Genomic DNA, 26415 nt, shown 5'->3' with positions numbered 1-26415 from the left:
TCTTGAAACTTATGTTTTACCTAAAAGTTTTTTTACCTAAATCTGATGAAGGAAGAAAATTTTTACTATTACGCCAACCCAAATTAACATAAACTTTAAAAGATACAAGTTGTTTGAAAGTATTAGACAATTTTTGAGAATAAGACGACGTGAGTAGCTTTGGTACAACAACACACATTTAACGTACAAGTAGAATACATTTATAGGATATTAAAGTTAAGATAAGGTAAAAGTGTACTAAAGATTATTTCAGCTCATTATTTCAGGAGAGGTCATCTAATTAAATGAGCACAAAAACAGTAAAGAGAAGAGTTATAATCGCTTTGTTTATTATTTTATTACTGCAAAGGATGTGTTTAATAGCACCATGAAATACTCGGAAACAACTCTTAAAATCAAGTTTCACTTTTCTGCAGCCGATTAAACCACTGCCACCCACGAATACTGCGAACCAAATTTTAACATCTGCTCCTTTTCAAATATATTTTTTGGCATCTTCGAAATTGACCTTCTTAAACATAATTTGACAGCTGAACTCACAGAGATCCAGATAATTTCGCTTCAGTAAGATCTCAGATTTTTCAAGTCAATTCTCGTGTCATTTTCATTGATAGAGCACCTCTTAAATTGCACGTTTAATCTGTAGATAGGAATCCAGTTCGCGAGACTTCATGACAAGAGCTAATTACAGATTGTTGGTTGTCGTAGTTGGCGCCGCACAGATAAATTCAAAATAGGTTCGCTGCGGGTCGGTGGTTTGAGTTCGGTTGAGAAGAGCGGGTTGTCCGGCTGAGATTAAAATAGTAGAATAAGTTGTAAATAAAAGGAAGAAACATAAGCAAACATTATCTACTAGTAAGTAAAGTAAGAACAACGCGGTCCATTTCAAGTCGTCATCGCACAACTTCATTCAACCCCCCCCCCCCACCCCCGTCACTTCAGATCGCTTCAATAATCGACTTTAACTCAACCAGGGAAGAGCTTTGCGGAATGGTATTGGTATGGCTAATTTGCAAGGCCAAGAGATGCACTGTGTTGGGTGTTATATCGGAGTTGTGAAGCACGAGGTCCGGGGTTCGAGGCTGTTACCAGCCGGCGGGCGAGTGCAGTTCGGATGGCTGGGCGACTGTAGAATTGGCGAATGACTTGTAGGCTGACGAAGATGGATTAATACAGAGGGGCACTTTGTTGTTCTGCTGATGGTCCATGATGTAGCTGTGGATCATATCTACAAACAAACAAAACGAACAATAATGAATAATGTTTCGCCTTCATCCGTTTTTTTGGTTTATCAACAATCAATTTTAGGGTTTTTTCAATTTCAGAAGAGAATTGAGAAAGAGACTTTTTTGCATATCAGTAACCCAGAGTTCTAATGGTTAAATGCTAACTATGGATCACCTCGCAAGAAGTCGCCGTACAAATTATGGCTCTGCAATCTTGTATCAACTGCGCATGCAAGTATTATTTCCATTAAGCCCTCCACTCATTTTTTTGAATCATTTGAGGAAATCATTTCGGATCTCTATCTATTCCCCCCTTTTGCGGAAGGGGGAGATTATTTACTAGGTTAGAACCTAGTCTCATATGCTTAACCATTGAATTATTTAATTATAGGGGAGGGGAGGCTATTTGTTACTAGGTACCAAAGGGGGATAGTTTAGGAGATCTGTCTTTTCTTCTAGAGATATATCTAGCATTTCTCCAATAACTGTTGCATTTGCTTCTGACAGCATCATTTAGGATTAAGGTTGTCACAAAAATAATCAATTTCATTATTGTCTTTCATAAATCTTGTTTGAACATTGGTTTGCATGTATCAGAAGAATGAATTGAAATATTGCCCTCAAATTTCATTTTGTCAACTTTGTTTGCATAAAATGGAATATTAATTGAACAACTTGACAGCAAAGGACATATTTTTTTCCAAACGGAGTAAAATTTAATTTAGTTCAACTCTATTTTAGAAAAATTTGCACTAATTCTTTTAAAAGCCTGATGAATAGTAAACCTTCATAGCTCATTATCGAAACTAACAATCAATGATTCGGTTCAACAAACCATAAACATCCATTTTTAAATTTTTCACTAACATCTGAAGAGACATTTCGAACAAAAAATTGTCGGAGCTGAAAATGATAACATAATTACTATTTTATAGTAAGCACTCGAAAGTTAATTGAAACTAAGAGTGTCAGATTTGACAAGAGAGATAGTAAAATCTATTTTTTCAATCGCGGTTTAAATACACTTGTTTCATTTTTTCATCACATTACTCATAATAGTCATAATATGTACCTTTTGAACTAAAAATATTGAATTACGACTACAATATATAATTCATTGCTGTTTTCAAATAGTGTAATCATAGCTCTTTTGTTGAGACGAGATTTTTTCTGTGGTTAATCAATAATTCAATTGCACACAGTCATAAATTTATTGGTCTGACTAATCCGCAGAATCTCATGAAAAATTGATGGTTTAGAAAATACACAAACAATACATAAGTTTGGCGTGTTGAAACGCCGCTTCAATGATCCGTCCCATAAACAGACGGTGATGTAAGCACTTTTAAATCCAGATATTACCGACCATATTGAGCGCGCGTTGTCAAAAATGTAACACGTTCGATCCCATTTTGACCTTTAAATATACTTTTTGCTTTTCAATCCCCTGGAATTTAACATTTCATGACTCTTATGTGTGGCGGTCACAGTATAATTTGTACCATTCTATGCATTTTATAACTAAAAAGGTTGAAAAATACTCATGAAATTCTGAAGGCATGAATTTCCGTCTTCTTTTGGTAGTTTGCACGCCATTTAGTTGATTAAATGAATAGCGTAATTAAACTACCTTATCAACAGGAGCAATGACTCACATATGTTGATACTGCGAGAAATATAAAATATATATTTTTTCTGAATTGCTACATAAAATTGGGTGGGACACTAGTCTTTGATAGCCACGCAGCTGATTGAAAATAGTCAAATCACATGGTCCGTACGCGTTTCATATTTGAGCGAATCATAGGCACTACAGAGGCACTGAGCGAATCATAGGCACAGCAAACGCATTTCAGCTAATCACAGGCACCGCGAAGGTATTGAGCGAATCATAGGCACTGCATGAGCGTATTCAAACAAATAATTGCATGATAATAAGATTATGTTCGGCCACCACAAAAAAACTCCCACTACTGCTAGAAGAGTATAAGTGATTTCAAAAAAAAAGTATATGAGTAAATTATACAGGCTCAAGTGACCAATGAGTACTTACACTTGACATCCTGTATGCTCCTCATTCGCAGCTGGTCTTCATAAGAAGCATCGAAAGCAGTCTCGCATACTGGATCCAGGTCCTTAGAGTAAACCCTGGTTCCATCTCTGGCACTATTGTAGCAGCAGTTACACATACAAGTGTGGTATCTTAGGCGACCCTCGTCCAGGAATCGGTGTTCCAGGGCACTCTGGATTGAGATTCGCTTCTCTGGAGACCAGGTAAGGAACTGGCTCAAAAGGTAGATTGCGTGGGGAGGAGCACTGCTGTTGAGGCGGTACAGAGAATTTAGTTGTGGCTGAAACAAAATAATTACTATCAAGTCTAGTTTCTAAAAGAGATAGTTGAAAACATTAGATTTGAATATTTTAGTGATACTGTCATCCAAAGAAAAAGAAAAGATGCAAGTGTGCTGACTTTTGTAGAAAAAACTCAAGATAAGATGCAATTTTCAGATTTCTTTTCCAAGACATAAATTAAAAAACTGGATCAAAATTGCATCTTCGGGAAATTTCTATCATGAAAATGTGAGGTAAAAAATGAAGCCCATTGTTTTGAGATCTTCCGGTATTTTATTGTACTTATATTAAAAGCTGCATGATGTCTATCCTACACACCATTATTTCAATGATCAATGAAACTATAAAACTAATACAAACATAACTTGTCCAGCATCAATTAAGGTGATAAGTACTTTGCTTTTATCTTAATTTGCCTGTTAGATCACACAGACAAAACTCGAGTCTTTTCAGCTTGACCCCATTTGGGTAAACAAGGTCAACATTAATCAGGGTTATCTTGAGCTTACAATTTTGAAATTTAGTTAAGATCCGGTACGTCTGTAAAATGGTTTAATTCAAGGCCGATTTTTGAAATGTTTGATCAAATTTAACCGATCGAGAGTTTTAGAATTCAAGTCCGATGATCATAAATTGAAGAATAGCCACATTGCGCACTCTTCAGGTTAAAAAGATAAACTATTTAAATCATCAGAGCCCAACTCACTAAGCATTCGATTCTTTACAGATGTCTCAAAGTAATTGAAATTCAAATTATCTGCAATCAAAGCGTTGAACTAACTTACTTAAGCCTACGAGTTTTCCTATTTTGGTGTTTCCCTATTCTGTGGTTTCAAAGAAACACAAGTTTGGTGTCAAAAGAACGTACGAAGGACCAACCCCACTATACTAACATTAGATATAAGAGTAGAGCGATAAATAATACCATTTGGTGGCATACTACACGTTGATCAATCACAGACTGTGTTTTCTTTATAGGTGAACCTAATTGTTAGTTTACCTTGTCCTGAAATAAGAACCGCACGTGAACAAGAAATCAAGCGTTCAAGGTAAAAGCCACGTGAAAACAGAAAGGGGAAGCGGCCTGCACGAAGAAAAATTAGAAAAAACACAAGCCAGTCAGCAGAAAAAAGGGATTATTCTCAAATCTGATTAGCTCAAAACAAAGCAACCAGTGATTTTCAGACAAACGGCAAAAAAGTTGACATTATTGCTATTTCAGGCTCGAGGTAACATCAAATTGATTTATTTTTTCTATAAATTTTATGAAAATCAAGCTTTATACTAGCAGAAAAGTTCACCCCAATAGAACAAACATAGCGAATAGACAGTTGGAAAAGAGTCAACGAACGCAAGTAAACAGAAAAAATACTGACTTTGTTTTTTGAAAAAAATCTCAACTTTCGAATTTCAAAAAAAATAGACAACCTGAAAGCTCTTTGAATTTCTAGAACAATTTATGATTGGCACTTTTTAGATAAAATTAACTCAACTTAAGAAAACTGGATCAATAAGCGAAATTTTATTTCGCTGAAAAATCTGAAATTTGAATTCCACTTTCGAAACCAGAGTTTGATCACGTTTTTCGTTACTTTTAAACTTTTGCTGTTCACTAGTGAAGTTTGCCTTCACTTTAACAAAAGTAATAAGTGAACTTAAAAAGAAATCAAAACTGAAACCGCGAAAAGTAAACTTGAGCCTGAACAAATTTTAAGACTTTTCTTGAAAAAAATCATCGCGACCTATTTAAGAGTCTGAATTTTATTCATGGACATTTAAAAATGCCAAACAAGTAGTTAAAAAATAACGCGCAGACAATTGGAAGAATATCTCTTCCTCAAGAATAACTCAAGAACACAAAAATGACAAACACTTTTAAAAAAATTTCAAGTTTTGGGTTTCAAAGAAAAAATCTATCACCTTTAGCTCTTTGAACTCCAAAATGCTATTATGATTGACACTCGCCGGTAAAACCAACAAAATTTCAGAAGACGGGAATAATTTTTTTATTGAATAGTCCTGAATACTCCTTTTGCCCTATAATGTCTATAATGTCTATGAAAAAATTTTTGGTTCAAAAGAATGACGAAATTTTTGAAAAACAAAAATTTAGTAAATGATTGAAACGCGTTAATATATCGCGCGTTAATATTCCCAAATTGCTAAAAGTCAAGCCCTTATCATTTTTCAAAAATGATCGGTCATACAATATCTGTTTATTTTCGAGGTTAGCGCATCGATATCTTTCGGATGATATAAAAAATTTTGTCGAAAGCTGCTAGTCAAAAAGCTGAAATTTGAAGCCGCATCAAGTAAATTTATTCCACTACTTTGATCAAAATTTGGATATATCAAATGGCCGGGAAAATAAAAAAAACTACTGAGCACCAAAAATGTCCATTTATAACCCGAAATTGACGGCTCTCGAAAAAATAGAAAAACCCAAGTACTAGAAAGCGCCTTTTGAAGCAAGATAAATTACAATGAGAGCGGTATCATACCATGCTTTATTAATCGTCATTAAGATTTTTTTGAAATAGAAGAAAAAACAGAAAAATTTGTCTGAATAGCACTTTTGTGAACTGATTTTCGATTTTCAGTAGGAAATTGAAGTACTAGATCACTCACATCGAATCAGTTTTTTTAGAACAGGTTTAGGATAATTAATTTTCATATTTCTAATTTGAAACTCAATTTCACTTCATTGAAACCAAATGACTCATTAAGCTCTAATGGCTACCCTGGTTCTCTTTACTTGTGATAACTATTTGCAAAAGTGTTTTTTCTTCGTAGCAAAAAATTTTGCACGAATTTTAAAAATTGAGAACAAAAATTTAATTTGACAGGATACAGATTTTCTAGTGCTCCTATTCATTTGAAGGTGAGCAAAAATATACACCCAGAAATATGACAAAGTTTTGGGTTGGATTGGTTTACTTTAGCTTAGTAAAAGTCTCAGAAGATCGATTACTTTACCACAAGAAAGACAACGCACAGTCGGTCAACAGACTTAGACATCAAAGCTCTTTTCACCTCATACAAATTCACCTCTGTTGTGTATTCTGTACAACTAACCAGCTTTGATTAACCAGTTTGTCAGATCAGAAAAATAGAGCTTTGATTGATCGAGAACGAATACCGAACAAGTATAGTAAAAGTACTGCTGGTTTTAGATAGATCTGTTATGTGACTACCATGTTATGAGATCAAGTTAGCAGTTGTAGGTCAGTTAGTTTATATAAATTACGTGAAGAAACCGCCGCGACATTAAGTTCGTTCATACCTGAAGTGAACTTTTGTTCATGCCGGTGTCTTAATCCAACTGTCACGCTTCAATTCATTTCCCTTTTACCTACACCTAGATTATGGGCATCAGCAATAAGCCGACAGGTTTTAGAGCAGAAATTAAGCCAACCATTTTGCTAACTTTTTCAGAGAAAAAAAACGAAATTTTGAATTAAAATCTGCGAGGGAATGAGCCGGGGCATGGTAGCGCTCAGCTCCTCGAACCATTAAAAATTTTCCACTTAAGTCATTAACCAATCAACTTGAGTTGTTTTCAAAAAAAAAATTGGTTTTTTTTAAATTAGTTTACACGCATTGTTCTAAGGTAAAAACAAAACAAAAAAAACTTCGCAATAAAAGCTGGAGTTTAAATCTTCGTGTTTGAGAACTTCTGCTAAATGCAATAGCTTCTTAATTTTTACCATTTTTCCTCTATTTGCTTAAGTTAAGCGAAGTTCTAAAAACAGTTTTGGGGTTGGTTGTCAATTACCGCCTAACAGAACTTGAATGCGGTTTAGGACGATAAAACCACGTCACTTCAAGAAACAAAACTTCGAGTTGGGTTTCTAGCGGCAAACCCTTAAAATAGGCTTCCTATAGGGTAAGGTTGGTGCATAAAAGCGAAACAAAACTCGAAATTCCTCAAGTGTTAGAAAGCTTGAAATATTTCTGGGCATTTTAGAACAATAGCATAATAACCTCGATCTTCAAATCGCGTTTTGAAGCGTCAAAAACATTGCACGAGAAGTTGAAGAACAAGCAATAAAATATGTCTCGACTTTCGATTGTTGTGGTTTTATGACCGAAATGCTTCATGGCTAGACAAAATGTACAATACAGTCATAAATTTTTGCAAAAAGATCAGCCGTGATTTTGAACCAGTTTAACTGAATCTTCCGCAAGGCATCCAATTTCTTATAAACTATAATTTATGGCCCGGAAAAAGAACAGGATTTCTATTTGTGGGACTGATATCGCCATGGGCATTTGGGAGCTATAAATACAAAAAATATATTACCAACACCTTTTAGCAATTCCTGCAAAAACCGATGAATTTTAATTAGGATAACTAAAAATAAAACATAGCCGACTGACAGTTGGAAAAAGTAATGAACGCAAGGAAACAAGAAAAATTCACTTGTTTTTTTTTTGTAAAAAAAAACGTCACTTGCGAATTTAAACGAAAAAAATTATGCCCTTGAAGCACTTTGAATTTCTGAAACATGTATGATTGATACTTTTTCAATGCAATTAACTCAATTTGAGAAAACTGGAGCAACAAGTAAGCTTTTTATTCCGCTGTGAATCTGAAAATTAAAACCAATTTCAAAACCAGGCGTTCGTGACCTTAACACTTTGGTTGTTCGATAGATGTTTGCCTCCTTTAAACAAAGAAAATGAACTGAACTTACAAAGAAATCAAAGTCAAACCGCGAAAAATTAAAATTGAGCGTGAACAAATTTTAAGACTTTTTCCTAAAAAAATCAGCAAGACCAAAGCCTATATAAGAGTACTCACTAAATTCATTAATCTGAAAAAAAACATCCAGATTTTTGCAGAAAGTTGTGCCTTATTTTTTTTTTGCTCGACACCGTATAAATTACAAAAGCATCGGGCGCAATTAAATCAGGGTTTACATGTTTTTCCAGACAGCAGCTTTTTAGAAAATTGCGCTACACGGAAAATCTACATGTCTCCCGCGTGCGATAAAAACTTCAAAGACATATCATCAATCACAGTTTTTGATTTGAATGTCTAGAAGGGTAAAAAAAAAGATTGAAATTACAGCAGGATAAAATAGGGCTTTCATTTTAACAAGAAATTTCACCCCACGAAAGACTAATTGGAAGGTTAAAAACACACATTTTGTACCTTGTAACAAACTCGTTTTCTTTCCAATTAACGAACTGTTTCTTTTTCCCATTAGGGGAGGGGGACAATTCTTAAGAAGATCCCGAAATTGCTGCGCTGAGATAAGGCGAAAAATCTACTGCTGTAATACATACCACTTTTCTAGATTGTGATAAAACATGTCGTCTTGCAGGTTCACATGCATTCTTCAACTCCATGTCTGGCGGTGTTCCCAGCAGGTCAATGATGAGATCCAGCTGGACAACTGGACTGGAGGCCTGGAACAGGATCCGACGACTGAGGAGTTCTGCGAAGATACAGCCCACAGACCACGTGTCTATTGAGGAGGTGTAAGTCGTGGCGCCCATCAGTAGTTCGGGTGCCCTGCAAAAAAAAAAACTGATGATTTAACGCTTTTCAAAAATAAAAATTTATCACTTAGCAATGTTTCTCTATTACAAAAAAAATGTAGCAGTAAATTCTGATCATTTATCAATTTTCAAAATTAACCAAAAATTGTAGCAGCAAAAAATGATGATTTAAATTTATCCAAGGCTGGTAAAAAAAATTCAAAATTGTGAACATTTTAACCTGTAAATTATCAAAAAAGACATAACTCGTTTAAAACACATTTCAGTGTTAAGTTGAGATCAGCTCATTTGTTTAGTTTGATGAAAAGAAATTGTAAGTTTTTTCTGCCACCTCAGCGCTCATTGATCTACTGAATGTTAACCGGAGTTTGAAAAAATGCATTCAAGGCCAGCGCTTAAACATAAATTCTCACCAATAAAGTTTTATTTAGGCCTAATTTTACTCCTGATTGAAACCAAGCCATGGTTCCGACTTTTTTGAAGCTTCATTTGTTATTTTGTCGGCACTGAATTAGTTTAAATAATAACATGCTATTTTGACCCCTGCAAAACTTGACGGTCCTAAAAAGGTAGCAGCAAAAAATGGTAATTTATCAGTAGTAAAATTGCTTTTATGCAAAAAATTTTGATGCAGCATAAGATTAACCTTTATGAGCTAGAAAAAAGCTCTTATCCAAAAAGTTTTGCGCGATGATTTTTTATCAGCTAAAAAAATTACTCTTATCCAAAAAATAAGTTATCAGTAAAAAAATAATTTATCTGTTAGCGAAAATGCTCTTATCCAAAAAAGGTGCAAAAGTATTTTATCAGTTAGCAAAATTGTAAATTGCTCTTAATCAATACAATTTTGCATTTACAAAAAATATTTTTTATCATTAAGCAAAAATGCTTTTACGAAAAAATGTTTTGGTGTAAGCGGAAAAATATTCAATGAAGAAACTAATTTTGTACCAAAATAAAAAAAAATGTTCAATAATTTTTGTAATTGTAACCTGAAAAAAACAAGGGAATTTAAAATGAAAGATGTTAGGAGCAACAATTATCAAAAATAGCCAACAGACAGTTGGAAATCGAAAACATATATAGACTTCAACTTTCGAGAAATCGAGAAAAACTTCAACTTTCGAATGTCAAAGAAAACAATGTAAGATCTTAAAGCTCTTTAAAATTCAGGAAAACTAATTGATGGACATTTTTTGATTAAAAAACACCCAATTTGATAAAACTGGGTTAAGATAATTTTTTTATTCTGCTGGGAAATCTAAAAGTTGGATCCTAGAAGTCAAAATTAGAAGTAGTTGATGTTGACGTTTTTTGCTCCATTTTCACTTTTGTAATCGGAGAGGTTTTCGTTTTACCGAATGAATTTGAATGTAATTTAAATGAAACACATAGCCAAAAAGCAGTTGGAAAAGAGTCAATGAATGCAAGAAAAAATCTCACTTTCGAACTTCAAAAAACTAGATGCTCTTAAAGCTCTTTGAATTTCTAGACACCAATTTATAATTGACACTTTCTGATAAAATTTGAGAGAACTGGATAAAAACAACTTATATTTCGCAGGGAAATCTGAAAACTAACTTCCATTTTTAAAACTAGAAATCGATCACGTTTTTCTTGACCTTTACACTTTTTCTGTTCAATAGTAGAGTTTGCTTTACTTTTAACAAAAAATGAACTGAAATTAAAAAGGAATTAAAAGTCAAAACGCGAAAAAATCAAATTTGAGACTGAATAAATTTTAAAGAGTTTTCTCCAGAACAAAAAATGAAAAAAAAAATCCTCGCGACCTATATAAGAGTCTGAACTACGTTCATCGACTCTTAATATAATCAAAACTCAAACCGCAAAAAAATCATATTTGGAGTTAACAAACTTAAAAATATTTCCCGTAAAAACATCAACACGTCACTTGTCAATGTCTTCATTACTTTCAGTGACACTTGGAAATATCACCATTTAATGGAACGTAAAAAATCCTAATTAGTATACCTGTAGTATTGCGTGACGACCTCTAGCGTCATGTTGCGGCGTGAGTTGGGTTCAATTTTGCGGGCGAGGCCGAAGTCGCAAATTTTGAGACAGCAGTTCGAATTCACAAGCAGATTTCCGGGTTTGATGTCCCTGTGAATTACTCCAGAGGAGTGGATGTATTTCAGACCTGAAACAGAAAAAATTATCTCAAAGCTCAGGAACAGAAAACCTCAATCAAATAATCTTTCTCAAAACTATAGAAACAGAATCCCAGCAAGGCAATTTAAACATTGCCCTTAAAAAAGTACCGAACAAAAAGTAAACAAATATCAACAAATAAACGTTCATAACAATCAAAAAAATCGAACCAAAAAAATTCGACTTCGGAGAGTTTTCGCTTGAAGGTGGATTAAAAACAGTGCCAATCAAAACTGTTATCATGAAAAACAAGAACTGAAGAAGCCTAAGCGAAGGACTACTAACGCACACAAGGATTGCATATATTTCTTAAGACTTGGTTAATTGGATTTATCAAACTGCATATAACTGCCTCGATCCCGAGTTTAGAACGTTCCCATAGTACATGAGAGCAAAACTACGGACTAAGAACCAAACAATTTGCAGGCTTCTTTGCAACGAGCGACGACATATTTTTGTTTGTTTCCTGATTCTTAATATTTAATATTTTAATATGTCTAACAGATACTAAATCTTTCCAATCAGAGAGATATTTTCAAATCTCTGTAAGTTGAAGACTGCAAACGCCGCACATTGAACTGACAGTCTACTACTCAAAAACAAGAATGACAGTAGTTATGAACAAGTATAAATACAAAAAGCGATCAACTAGTTTGTTTATACCAATTAGACCTTGTGGCCAGCGAACTTAATCTCCAATCCTCAGTTGACAATTCAGTCCCATTTATTAACTGTCATTTTCGAAACAAACGGATCAAAAACATTTGGAGATAAATAGGCCAGTCCAACTGCCTTTTGTCAAGCTAATGTTCGTAATTGGAATAGACTTATTAGAGTCTCCCATTCTCTCGATCTTTATTTCTGTAGTCTAGTTTTTTTTTGGGGGGGGGGGGGAGAAAAAGAGTTTACTCTTGAGTTGGATTGCTACATTCCTTGGCATGACGAGCAAATAGATGAAAGCTTCTATCAGCTCTTTCTAGAACAACTGCTGTCATTTTTGGCTCAATAAACGCATGTGAAAAGATGCGACAAACAACAGGGGGGCGTATATGCCACAGGAGCGAAAGTTCATTCTTCAAATACTTGGATTTGGATATCTTTATTACTTTTATTATTGTTGTCGACCAATTAGCTATCAAAACACGACCGACATCGGAGTAAAAAAAACGAATTCCTTCTATGGAATTTAAATTTTCATACAAACCTACCAATGTCTACCACCGATTTTCATCTATCAATATACTTTTATTTAAATACACGCCACAAGACAAGATCTTATGATGGACACCTAACGTTAGGATGAACTACGCTTATGTAAAGAAACGCAAAAAGTTAAGTTTGATTTATAGACACTTTAGGTCAAATACAGACAACGTCATGCCATGTCAAGTCGCATTTGACCAGCAGATGTCACAAGATTTCTGAAGTCTAAGCTCTAGTGCAAGTATAGATCTCTTGGAATGCAAATAAAAAAGCATGGGAATCACGTGGCTAAGCACGAGATATCATAACCATATTTAGTTGAAGGTTGAAATCAACTGATCCGATTTCTCGGAACGATTTAGACGTATTACATATAGATTTTACAACAATTAATGATAAAAACTGATAAAAATGATATTCAAAAAAAGAATCCCAAGATTGAAATTGAAGCATTTTCCTCTTTTTATCCGTCCAACCATCATACGAAATACTTGATCACGTTGAACTGGGTTCAAGTGCATGATAAATTAAAATAGTTTGAGAATTTTATATCATTAACGAGCTTAATTTACCATATAATTACGAAAAACGCAAGCAAAAGAAATCCCACCTCATATATATTTTAAAGAAATTAGGGAAAAAATGGCAATAGAAAAATCCAGGTAATTTTGTCCTTTTATCGAGTGATTCAGATTCAACTTACATTAAGCTTGATTCAATTACTTCAGCTAAGTTGGAAATTGCCACAAATTGCCATAGGCAAGTAGAGCTGAAATCTATTTTGTATCTTATTTCAAGTAGATTTATTAATTTTTATTTCAAGTTGAATTTAAGAGCTCACGTGACGGGCACATCTTAATAGGACAAAGTTAACTGTAATTACTACAAATATACTGGAAGTATAAAAAGATGAAAAAAACAGAAACAATAAAAAAAATCATCATACAGGTTTACAATTTCAACCACAAGAAAAAACAAGGCACCTTTGATTCACAGGAAGTTAAAAATTTCACGGATTTGCATAAATGAACATAAGAAAATGAGTTAAAAGTAAGACCAAATTTTTCAGATGTCAGGGAATATTGAGACTTCAGGATAAGGGAAATCAGCGAGGCATGAAATCCCTCCCATTTCTTATTATCACACTGCAAACAACAAGTCGTGGGAGTTCTAATGTATACTTCTTAGTCTACTAATTTATGTTCCCTGCTGTCCCATTGATCAGCACGATAGCTCCATAAATTCAGATACATTTTAAATTGTGGCGTGGCTAGTAAAAAAAGGGAATGATTCCTAATATTCAGTGGGTGTAGAAACTTGAGTCATTTAAAAAGGTATTGAAGAACTTAAAAAAATAATTGCCATACAAACAAAACATTTTTGGACACAAGAATTCAGCTTCGGAGAATCAATGACTTCACATAAGCTCAATAAGTTCAGTTGCATAAACTTAAATTTGCTTACTTTGTTATAATATTCATGAAACGTGTCCACAAAAAAGTTGCAATAGACCTTAGGGTTCTCTGATAATGAGATACTTATTATAGTCTGCTCCCTCCTGAAATCTGTGTTCAACCGTGTTAAACCAAAAATATTCAATTCAAGGAATTCAAACATGATCGAACACCAATACGAAGAACTACAAAGAAAAACAGAAGGAAATTGGGAAAGAAAATACACTTTCAGAATTTCCAAATTTAGAGAAACCGCAAAACCTAAACATAACTAAAGGAGAGAAGCGGCTTTCAATTAGAGCGAATACCAACATAACATGGATTATAGTTTTACCCTCGTTCACGCGAACTTATTCCCTATTTGAACCAGTTCAATTCTTTTTCAACAGCCAGATCTTTTTTAAGTTAATATATATTTTTACTTCACTGAATAGAAAAACAATTGGTATATTCATTCCATAACGGGGTGACGCAGCACATGGAACATGAAAGTGAACCAATACTAGAATTAAATCTACCACATAACACCAACGCTGTTTACCATTTCAGCTGATTGTTTTTCAAGGCATGGGATTTATCATAATCAAAACCTCACAACACACGCTGTTAAACAATTAAAAGAAGGAAAAGACGTCTGTCAACAACAAAAATCCGGAAACAAAACAAGTTCACTTCATAATTATATTTCGTGTTTTCTAACCGATGTTTGTTTATAAATTAAGCTAGAATGAGTAGAGTCGTCGACCTAAACTACATTTGTAAAACAAGTTTTAACAGCTAACTTGGTATGATATTCAAGTTCATTGCTCCCAAATAGTAAACTAAGCTTTCAAAAGGCTCACAGCGAAAAGCTGTCATTTTGTGTTTGGTAAGATTTTCGTTTGAGAATGTGAAAAAATAGCAATGTGAAATGAAGATGGTTTGACGTGACGTGAATAACTTCTTGAATTTTCTCGCACTGATAACATTTTGAAAATCAATCTGCTCTTCAATAGAAACATTATTCCACTACTTAGTTTCAATCCGTCATTTGTCTTTAAACATGCGACCGTTAAACAAGCTGTAACGAACTGTTATTTTTATGAAAAAATTGAAGTTTTTTCATAAAAATCATAGGTACCGTTGAAAATCGATTCATAATTGTATAAGCACGTGATCTTGCGTCATTTTTTTTTGGAAAATCGGCGTATTTTGCTTCAAATTCAAGAGCATGAATGAAAAAAGTCAACTAAGTTGGGCTTGATTTGACACAAGTCAAATGTCAGATGGGTTCAAAGTTAAACCCAATATTTTGACACATTTCATCGACCCAACATCATGTTGGCAAAGTTTCTTATGATGACTTCTTATTAGAACAGCCAAATCTAAAAGAATATATCATTTGACATCAACTAGCCAAAACTAAGGCTATTTTGAGGGCACAAGGTTCGATTAAAGTCATAGACAAATATGGCATCAAACCTTTATGGCATAAGACTTCGAGATCAATTGAAGGTGACACGTTAAAGATAGGAATGAAAAACTAATAGCAAAGAACAACTCCTTCAAGCTAATCGATGCACAAGTGAAAGACTAACAGCACACAAGACTTAGAACTGTTTGAAGCTTTGAAGTGTTTTGAACTTGACCACAAAGTCAAAAGGTCTTTTTGAAGAAACTGTTCAAGATTGATTCTATTCTCAAGAACGAAGTATGATGCAACTTTACAATAAGTACGTTCCATTGAAATGAAAAACGCATCTAACCTTCAACGCCAAAAAAAACAGTTTCCCAGAACCATGATAGTTAAAACTAAAAGTTTAAACCCGTCTCGCCAGATTCCGTTTCGTAATCTTTGGTTTGAAATAATTGAGCTGAAACTAATTGAACGAAACTGAACCTAAAAGCCAAAATGATGAATGGCGATTTTCTGAGTAATTTGAGCGGCCGTGGCCGAGTGGGTAAGGCGCTCGTCTCTTTAAACAAGAGGTGGGTTTGAATTGAATCCCACTTAGGTCATGGTCGGAGGGTTCCCAATGCCATCATCCTCCTGAAGGTTGAAACGGCTACAGCGACATGGATGACACCCCTCCCCCACGGTTGGTCCTGCACTGAGCAAGACCGGGGCCTAATGAAACAAACACCCCTCCCCCAGGCCTGCAGTGGGTCGGGGTCAAGTAATAATAATTAAAAAAAAACTGATTACTAACCCCTGAGAATTTGGTAGAGGAAAACTTTGACGTGGTCCAGCGAGAGGGGCTGGGGGGAGACTATGATCTTGTGCAGGTCACTTTGCATTAGCTCGCAGATGAGGTAGATTTCTTGGAACAGAGATATGTTGTGGGGAGGTTGCAGGATGTCCAACGACTTCAACACCTGAAACATTACATCATCAACCTCCACTCAAATTCCAAAAAACCACTAACCTTGTCGGTTGCCGTTGAAAGAGCATCCATCAAAGCTTCCCCGTGAACTGATTCAATTTTACTATATCTTTCTTTATTTAGGGCAATTTTATGTTAAGAAACTTCGTTGGTCGCCTTTTAAGATTCAACCATAGAAAAATTAAAAAATAATCTAAGCTTTGCATTTATTTGCGCTCTAAATCAACTTCTGCTCAATCTTATTAACGATACATACTAATGGTCTAATAGCTTTTTAAAAACTTTTAAAATAGTTTTGTGTCGTGTTAATTTGAGAGTATCTCACATTTTCGTGTCGGTAGTGGAATAGCATCTTGAGTTCCCTGAAGACCCTTTTGGCAGCGATGACATTGGAGAACACATTGGGCAACTTCTTCAGTGCCACCCGCTTCCCGTCCCGCGGGTCAGTCACGGCCCTAAAAACACACACACACACTCGATATTCACACACTCTAGAACTCGATCAAGTTTTTCGTGACCTTAAATATTTTCGCTGTTCCATAAAGGAGTTTGCCTTCCTTCTAACAGAGGAAGTGAATTGAACTTAAAAATAAATCGAAAGTCAAACCGCAAAAAAAATAAATTTGAGCCTGAACAATTTCTAAGAATTTTTCCTGAAAAAAAAAACAAAAAATCATCACAACGGATATAAATAACAATCACTTCGTTCTTTTACACGTAAACACAAACACACACTCAATATTCAGACGAAACCAGTGATTCAGATAGCGTAATCAAGATACTTATTGCATAACAATAGTATCTATCTGAAGTAGACTAGTCCTAAAAAATACAGCTTATCTTTCAAATCCCACCGGTATTAGACTATGTTTCCTTTAAGAATGGCTGAATAATTTTGTTTTCGACCAAGAAGTAAAACTGATTTTGACGTCAGCAAAAAAACAGTAATTTATAAACCACCAAAAATTCAACCATGAAGACAAAAATCACTTTTAGGTCACGCCTTGATGTTTTGGCTCAACATGGTGTATTTTGGACTTAATAATTGACAGATATCTTAAATTTTAAACTTTCCTAAAAAATTCCTTATTTGGTAAGAAATTGGTTCATATACTTGACTGACTTGAGAAAGCAACCTCTTAGACTTTCAACAGTTCAACTTAGTTTAGTGAGTCTGCTACCATTACTTTCTGGTTCACCTAAGAAAATGTTTACCTCGAATCGGAGAGCAAGCAAACCACAGAAACTGTCGTTCTAGACGGCGACCTAAATTAGTCATCACGCGCTGCATGAACGCCATCTGAGCGCAAATTTTATAAATAAATACTACTATTTTGCATGCTGAGATGTTAATAATAACATACGAATACGAAGTGAATACACCACTAGGATCTTACTTTATAGAAAGCAAAGTTCACAAACAAAAGTTAGCCAACAACCAAGGGGGTCCAAATTTTCGACACTTGACTTGATATACCCACGAAATATATTAAACTTCAGCATCAACCGAACATGATGAATAAGTTTCCCCTTCTAAGATTGCGACCGTATATGCTTTTATAAACGCAATGTTGACAGCGTTTTGCAATGTCCATCAATCAACAAATACTAATGATATCATCACGCCACAAGTGCTTTTTGATCAGCTTTTCATGGGTAATTTGATTTTTTGTTTTCTTTCTCTCGAAGATACTGAGAAAATTTAGTTTAATAGGTAAACAAAACAATGCAATATGTGGTGTCTTTCTCTTCGCGTATATCTCTTAGATTTGACCTATATCAGCACCAAGGACCAATGTCATATGTAAGACGAAAAATGCTTTGAATCAACCTCTCCCCTCCCCCAACCCCAAAAAATCGATCATCTTAAGGAAACAACCTCAAGTATAGATAGCCTAAAGTCGTACAAAATTAGCAGCTTTATTGAAAAAAAAGTATTGGAAAAACAATAATTTAGGGAATTCACAGCATTCAATGCAAACCAACATATACATTATGAAAATCAATTTTAATTGTGCGTTTCTTCGAAATGCATATTTATACAGAATTAATTTTCAAAAATAATACGCGGCCAGGGGGACATTCTACGGTGAAATCTTTTTCTTGGTTTAAAATTGATCCAACTAAAAATAACGACAGCTGGTTGCTGTGCAAGTAACTCACAATGTTTAGACTACACTAATTTAGTAAAATTTTTCAAATCAGTTTTTAGTTTAAATATCCTGTCAATTATATTTTGAAAAAGTCCATTGAATTAAATGAAATAAGGCAAGATTGAGTGGCAATAATAGCTAAAATAACGTTGAAATAAAAACCGAAATTAATTTGGAAGCCAGATTCCTCTATTCAATTGTCTAATTGAGTCTGAAAATACCCTTTGAAATCAGAATCACAACTAATTTGGCTTTAACATGATACCATACTTGACACCCTACGAGCTTTCCTTAAAAATTAACTGCAAAAAATAAGAAACGGAATCTACGCCGTATTTGCTTTCTACTCATCGAAAGTGGTCAAAACCCTAAAGTTTTTCGTACTATATAAAAGTCTTTAAAAGTTCCGACTGCCTTTTAACGTGTCAGAAGTAAATCTTATCCCCCGGACGCAATAACAACGCCAAAATGATAATTTTTGCGTCTATTAACACAATATATGGATCAATTGGTTTGCCTCAATGCAACTTAAAACAATGTGTCTACTAATCTACTACTTAAAGCTGTTTTCGACAATGAACTGCTCAAGAATGACACACAACCGCTTTTGAAATGCATCAACAAAAAAGAGAAAAGTTTCAACAATTCTTGTTTTTCAATATTATTGGACATCCACTAAGCGCCCAAAGTTTATGAACAATCAAACAACTAGTATAAAGCTCATGAAATTAGGGACCTTTTCAACAATCGTGACATTTTGTGAAAACTTTCTGACTTGAAATCCTTAATTTGAAATCCCATCTCATTTCAAAAAATTCTAGGCCGGATTAATTAACTGCATACGCTACACGTTGATAGAAAATTTGAGTTTTTGCGTTACTTAATAACCCTAATAAAAAGTGCAAAAAAATAGTGAATAAATAGAGTAAAATCGAAACAAGTATCAGGTATCCAAAGTTAGTAAGAGCAGTAACCCGAGTATAACTGCACATTTTAACAAAACTTAATAAAATTCAGCAAAAAGCAGCCATAGAGGCGAGACGGCAGAGATTTTTGGTGACTAACGGGGACCAGCTACCGAGAGCTTCAGCGGATAGAGGAATGAAAGTGACACCTACCTCATTGCAGGCCGAGGAATGCTTGGCAATCTTTTGGTCCTCAGAAATTTCAGATGCTTAACCGGCAGAAGTTCCAGCATGGGAGAGGGTGGCAGGCTACAGGGAACTTGGAACGGTGAAGTCCAGAGCCGCGGAACGACCACGAGACAAGAAAGGTAAGAAAAGGTCATCTGGACGAGAACGAGATTCTATGAGATGGGCTTTCACAAGGACTGAAGAAAAGGCGGCTTTGGAGGCAAGGTTTTAAATAGTGTCGCGTAAACGGTCGCGGTGAAGGATGCGCTCACCATCGGAAGAACAGGCGAGGGCGTGGTCGCCGAAGACATCCAAGCTCTTGGAGCACTTACGACATGAGAAATGTTCGCTTAACAGAGGTATGCCTAGTCGGAAATACAAGACGACTCTGAACTCAGCGGTAGACAAGGAGAGACCGAGGGCCTTCAAAGGGACAGCTGAAAGCCAGTCGCCACTATTGGCCAGAGAGCAGGACAACAACCTGGCCTTTACCTGTTCCGTGGTAGCCGAAGCGAGACACTCACGCCAGCTGGCGCCATTGACGATGTCGGTGAGCTTGGTTTGAGCTTTAGCTTTAAGGGCGAAAGAACTCGGGACAGACTGAATAGTTGGTTCGTGGCCTTGAAGGGCGGAGCACAGTAAAAATGATTTTTAAAACAAAAACATGATTGGTTTATTTTAAATTATTCCGAATTTTGAAGCAAAAGATATATATATAAAAAACACTTTTAATTTTGAGAAATTTTCATGATTTTTACTCAAAAATTAACCAAATTAGAAAAACTGGATCACTAAGTGATAAGTGATCTTTTTATTCCACTGGAAAACTTGAAAACTAAAACTCATTTTCAAAAAAAAAGAATCAATACACGTATTTTGGCACTATTCGAACTTTCGTTATTATAGAGCAAAATTTGCCTTCCTTGTAGCAAATGGATTTTAATTGAACTCCTTTTGCCTTCCTTGTAGCAAATGGATTTTAATTGAACTCCTTTTGCCTTCCTTGTAGCAAATGGATTTTAATTGAACAAATGGAAAAAAATCAGAAAAGAAAGCGCAAAATCTCAAATTAGCAAGAACAACTTTTCAGGCTTTTTGCTCATTTTGCTCATTAACACGTAAATAATTAGCCTTAAGGAGCAACTACAACCATGTTTGAACAAAAATTACCATGTTTGAACAAAAATTAACAACGATTTAAAGAGATCGAGATTCTTTAGTAGAGACCATAGGGGAGATTGTTAAGTGGATCACTATTTTCGTACAGAATGCAAAACGCACAACGAGCTGAGAACTGATATTGGCGGATTCTTCTTTTGCACTGATTTTTTTTTCAATTCTTACCGAGAAATCTAAGCAGTTGCATTTGAGCACATCAGAAGTGTTACATGCGAACACCAATTTATGCCTTTCAAAGAAATTCTTTTTATGATATGTTCAATCACTAGACAAATGGGGCTACTTTGAATTGCTTTTTTTCTCTGATGTCTGCAATTAGAAAGAAGAACATCAGTTGCAATTATTTTTTTTTGTTTCGGAACAGTAGCCAATTTTTGTTGAAAAAATCTCAATCTGAAGGTATTGAATTAGAAAGAAAACATGAAAGTGTTAAATTCGATTTGTAGACGTTCCCAAATATTGGGACTAAAAATAGCCTCTTCAGCCTAGGTTTTATCAAGCAAGCAATACAACTCTAAGAAAAGATAAAAAAGAGGATATCTTATCTTTCAAAGTCACGTAATGAAGTTCGCATTTAAATTTTGGTAATGCAAACAAAAGCAAATGCTTTGTGTCATTTCCTGTCATATTTTAAACTTTATGTTAATACCAACAGTTGCAGACAAAAAGCAGTACTCATTTTAAACAAAAAATTCTACTGTTTTTTCAACATTTTCTTCATTTAAGACATATTTTTTAAATAAATAATGGCGTTAGAGGAAAAATGGACAATGACTCATATTCATTTCTCTGATGGAAGAAAAAAATGTTCATCATCTTTGTCAAATTGAACGCCGATGCTTTTTAACAACCTCTTCCATATAGCGGTAACGTATTAAAAATTGCATTTTTGAGGACAGTGTGAAAACACGGAAAAGAGTGTATTGATTTAGTAGCTTTGTGAGTGTAGAGAGCTAGAGTTATAACGGCGATTTTTTTTATTCCGAGGTGCCTGGTTTTCCAGAGGACGAAAAAAGCAAAAAAGAGAAGACTTGATTTCACTGCATGTGTTCAGGTTGAATTGTGGGATGAGCTAAGATAAAATGAGCCTCCCACTCTTATTGAATTTCTAGTTTATCAGTTTTATTTATTTTTTCTAGTGATTGTCATCAGTTCGCGAGGTCAGAAAACTGTTTTATCAATCGCATTTCATGATACTAAGGGCTGGCCAAAGATCCTCACAAAACGACAGCAGCAGTAAATATATATCACAATATTTTAACATCAACCAAAGATGTCGACAAGTTCTGAAGATAATTAACCTTGTATCATACGGCAAAAGAATCATAAAAGTTGAAAAAAACACTGATGATATCAGGGCGAACCTTAATTTTGCGATTGTTCTAAAAAACATGTACTAAATATTGAACTGTTTCTTTTCGAATTCTTTCCATAATATAAGAAGCAGTGGTATATTTTCAGTCAGGCAACTCATTATTTGAGCCAATTAGGCTGACTTAAATCCATTTGAGCTCTTTTGAGTGAAGATTAATTAGTCGCCAACGCAAATCAAAACCGAAGCAAATTAATATCCCAAAAAGGCCATTTTCATACAGCTCTTGGCAATTTGTAAACTTGACGAAAAAGTGATAGGTGAAATATTCCTTTCTACTCAAGTTCAGGGCACAAACACAACCAACAGACAGTTGGAAAAAGTCAATGAACGCAGGAAACAGAGAAAACTGCCTTGTTTTGATTAAACTTGAATTTTACAATTTCGAACTAAAAAAATAGATGGCTTCACAGCTCTTTCAGTTTCATAAATAACGACAAAACTATTAAAAACCTTTAAAAAAAACTGAAAAAAGAGGCGGAGACCACCAAGTCGGAAAAAAATCTACATTAAAAAACTAGACCTAAAAACCTAGCCAACAGACCGTTTGAAAAGAGTCAGTAAATGCACGAAAAACAATACGTATGGCCACAAAGATTTTATATGTAATACACGAAAATTATATGTATGGCCATAAAGACTTTTGAATTTAAGTATATTTGGTAAAACTGAATCCATAGGTATAGTTTGATTCCGCTGAGAAATCTGAAAACTACAATCCACTTTCTCAACTAGAAGTTGATGACGTTTTTCGTGACCTTTAGACCTTTGCTGTTCGCTGGTGGAGTTTGCCTTCATTTTATCAAAAGAAATGAACTGATCTTTAAAAGAAATCAAAATTCAAACCGCAAAAAAAAATCAATTTTGAGAGTGAAAAATTTTTCAGACTAATCCTGAAAAAATATATCATCACGACACAGCTACATTCATCGGCTCTTAGAATTGTTCACAAAAACGGTTATTTAAGAATTGCAATTGATCTGAATTGGTTGAGAGCTGCAAGTTGCTCCTCTTTCAGTTTTGTATATTCTACCGGGACCAGACGTGTATGGGAGGAAGCAAATGGAATTTAAATTTGAAGATCTAGAAAAGCACAATTTTAAACACCGAGGTTTTTAGATATTTTTCGAAAAAACGGAAACTATATATTAAATTGTCAATCTTGCTTTCGGCGTTTAATTGACTAGTTATAGATCACAATCGCCTAGCGATACTATTATCAGCTGAAACGAAAATATACGGCTTCAAAACAACTTATTTTTCTAAATAATTATAAAAAGATTTCTGAAAAGTCAATGTATTTTAAATATACGTCAATTTTAGATCCATTTCAGTGTTTTACAACTACTTCAAGATACTCTAGAGGTGATATAAATGGTACGAAAATGTTTTTGATTTTCAAACTAAAATTTTATACAATTTTTCCCAGCATCTTATGCTATTTATAGTATCACTTCGAATAGCTGTATTTCATCAGTCCATGATTATCTAGAATTGTGAAATCTAACTTAAAATTTACGTCTCCCTGGCACTTCATAGTTTTTGAAAATACGGATATTTCTTTCAAAAAATTGAATGTATTCGAATGTTTTAGTTTTTTCTATTTGTTTTTATTTTCCACGCATTTTCTACTTGTTTTTATTTTGGTTCAATTTCGAGCTAATAAGGTGAGTCTGGCTTACAAAAGCTTAGTTTAAGCTCAATTTAAGCCGTAGAAACTTAAATTAACTCCAGTAAATTTAGTTTTTGGAGTTTTTAGCACCAAATTTGGAATCAAAAACTTCCTGCAAAAAAATTTGAAAAATTTTTTAACGATTTTTTTCGTTTTTCTTGTTATTTTTCTCCAAAAAACCGTTTTCCAATTACCCTTTTTTAGTATGAATGTCGAATAAGCCTAAGTTCTAATTTTTCGTTCAGATTTTTTTAACACACCACGCAGAAAAAACGACACTAAATTGAAAAAATATATATAATTTTGGATTCTTTAAGACTATGGTCGGAACATTCTGTTCTACTTGCACAAAAACCGGCTATCCTAGTTTTGTCCCCATTTGCTAATTTTTGTTCGTATGGGCTTTTCCACTTGGCCCTTACCTTGAAACGTATTTTTGCGTGGTCAATGTAAGGAAATTATGCATGGTGAACAAACTAACTATTGTGAACACATTTGTTCTTCATACATTATTTCGTAACGTCACGCGTTCAGCCATAATAACACGTAAAAACAAATAAGAGAAGGAAAAACTTGAAATGTAGAGAAGTCAAACGAGCCTTCGTATGCTTGCGATTTCCGATCAAAAAATGTTCGAAGTAATCAAAATTCAAAATTTTCCCAAAACATCAGTTGAGCTTTTTCCTACAAAAAAGAGATGGGAAGATTATGTGCTTAAATTAAAGGTAAGAAGTTTCAACTGGGGTTCAAATCTAGTTACTAGCACTCACCACACTACTCCGAAAGCACCATATCCAATGGGTCTGTCTGCTTGAACTTCCTCCCCATTGTTGTTGTTTGTGACTCCCCCATTATTGTTACTTCCCACCTGCCCACCCCCCACTAAACCCCCCTTGTTGCACTTGTCCTTGGGACTGGGCGGCGAGGGGGGCACCAATGCGCCATTCACGTGATGGTGATTCTGATGATGGTGGTGGTGGGGGTGGGTGGGGTTTATGTGATGTCCCCCCGTTGTTGTTCCGTTGTGGTGATGATGATGTACTGTACTTAGGATGTGATTGTGATAGGGCGCTATGTGGTGTGGGGCAACATTAGGTATCATTTGGGTTTCCATATTTTTGCTGCTGTTTTTCGTATATCTCATGTTTTCAACGAGACCTAATCGGTCAGCGGCCGAAGCAGGCGAGATACAGCACGAGTCGCGACCTATGTCTTCGGCTTGGCTGAAACTGCACCTTGTGAAATAGTCTTTCGGGTCAAGTCGAAGCAGTTTCCTGGCTTGTGGGCTCAAAAACGCGTCGTAGAAGGAATTTTGAGCTTTCAGAGACAGCAAAATCTGGGCTATTTGGTCCTCGGAAACACACAAAGGGGTCGGGAACGTCGGCAGCGTTGTTGTCAATGTGTGGTTGGAAGGATGAGCTAAAGCTGTGGGTTCTGCCGTCGTGTGGGTTTCTATTCTGAACAAGCAGGATTCCATTTTGAAATTAACTGCTTATTTGGGAGTTAAACGTTACACCGACTTCTTACCAATCGGTTTGTTAGTTTCAATTTGACTTTACAAAAATTCGACGATTGAAAATTTCAAGATTGCAAAGCCAAATTATTTGTCTTCCAAAAAAATTTTCAGTGATTTTTTCTTTAATTTTTAGATCTAATTTTACCGCCAAAAATGTTGAGAAAAAAACAGTGTTTTCCAGGCAGATTTTTTGACCTTTCCTGATCTGAAACTTACCTGACCTTAAATTCTAAAGTCACGGCAACACATCGGGTCAATTTCGTTTGAATGAGTCATTTAGCGGCGCAAAATTCAGTCTAGTTTGATATGACAGTGTACTAAATTGAATGCGGTCAAGTAACCTAATGCTCCGTGGAATAAAGAAGTAAATTCTATCCAGGATAACTAGGAAAAGGCAAGGGACGGAGGAATAGGAGCTAAGCTATATACTGCAAGTGAAATAAACGCCTCAACTCAATCTAAAGCTCCTTCGGAGTATTAAAATAGAAAAGCATGAGCCGAATAATATTCAAAAGCAAATGTGCTTTACTTTAGCTAGCTCTGTGCTATTATGTGCCTCTCTTTCTATCTCTATCTTTATACGTGTATTCGCACACTTTGAGTTGAACAAACTAGTATGACTAGCATTCGATTTCACAATTTGAGGCCTAAATAAAAGCTTCCCCCTTTAAATTACACTTTTGCGCAATAGAAGAGAGAAATTGCGCGTATTTTGTATGACTATGTGCTCTAGTGTTGAATCAATTCGCGTGAGTAGGACTAAATTCCCTGCTGCATCATTCCAAAATTGACAATTCCCCGGAATTAAAGTCGTCGTAAGAGCGGAGCGGTCTGCGGTTTGCCAAATAATTTTTGTTGTTTATTAAAAGCAGATTTTGAAGAGCTGCTGCTATTTAGACGCAATAAATTTCGATTTGGACAAAGCAAGAGGAATGCCCGTGTTACTTTGTAGATTACACCTGGGGAAAAAGGGCAGATTGCCTTTCAAATTTGAACTTTTAGTTTCTACTGACAGAAAGAAAGTCGAATTTGTAATTAGCTAAAACAATCAGCCATGTTTTAAGATAGGCTATGCAAATTGCGTGGTGAACTTACTCTGCGTGACCAAATTG

The 26415-nt window shown here is 35.0% G+C and overlaps 1 protein-coding gene across 5 annotated transcripts; it reads right to left on the bottom strand.

The window, feature by feature from the left end:
- Window positions 1–26415, bottom strand: LOC134853830 (serine/threonine-protein kinase NLK2-like). 5 transcript variants are annotated; one of them, XM_063869748.1, is made up of 8 exons: window positions 25520–26415; window positions 24558–25244; window positions 16604–16733; window positions 16105–16270; window positions 11079–11247; window positions 8871–9099; window positions 3280–3577; window positions 2–1228 (listed from the first exon to the last, which is right to left on the bottom strand). In XM_063869748.1, the coding sequence occupies exons 2-8, from the start codon at window positions 24929–24931 to the stop codon at window positions 1086–1088; spliced, it is 1509 nt and encodes a 502-aa protein (XP_063725818.1). In that variant the 5' UTR covers window positions 24932–25244; window positions 25520–26415; the 3' UTR covers window positions 2–1085. The 5 variants fall into 5 exon arrangements, with proteins under 5 accessions (XP_063725823.1, XP_063725818.1, XP_063725821.1 ...); XM_063869751.1 differs by having other exon boundaries at window positions 24558–25239; XM_063869750.1 differs by having other exon boundaries at window positions 25525–26415.

Source organism: Symsagittifera roscoffensis, chromosome 9 (genome assembly GCF_963678635.1).
Source record: "Symsagittifera roscoffensis chromosome 9, txSymRosc1.1, whole genome shotgun sequence".
NCBI classification, from domain to species: Eukaryota; Metazoa; Xenacoelomorpha; order Acoela; family Convolutidae; genus Symsagittifera; species Symsagittifera roscoffensis.
Note: the sequence above shows the minus strand (reverse complement) of the source record. Positions and strands in the feature narration are given on the sequence as shown.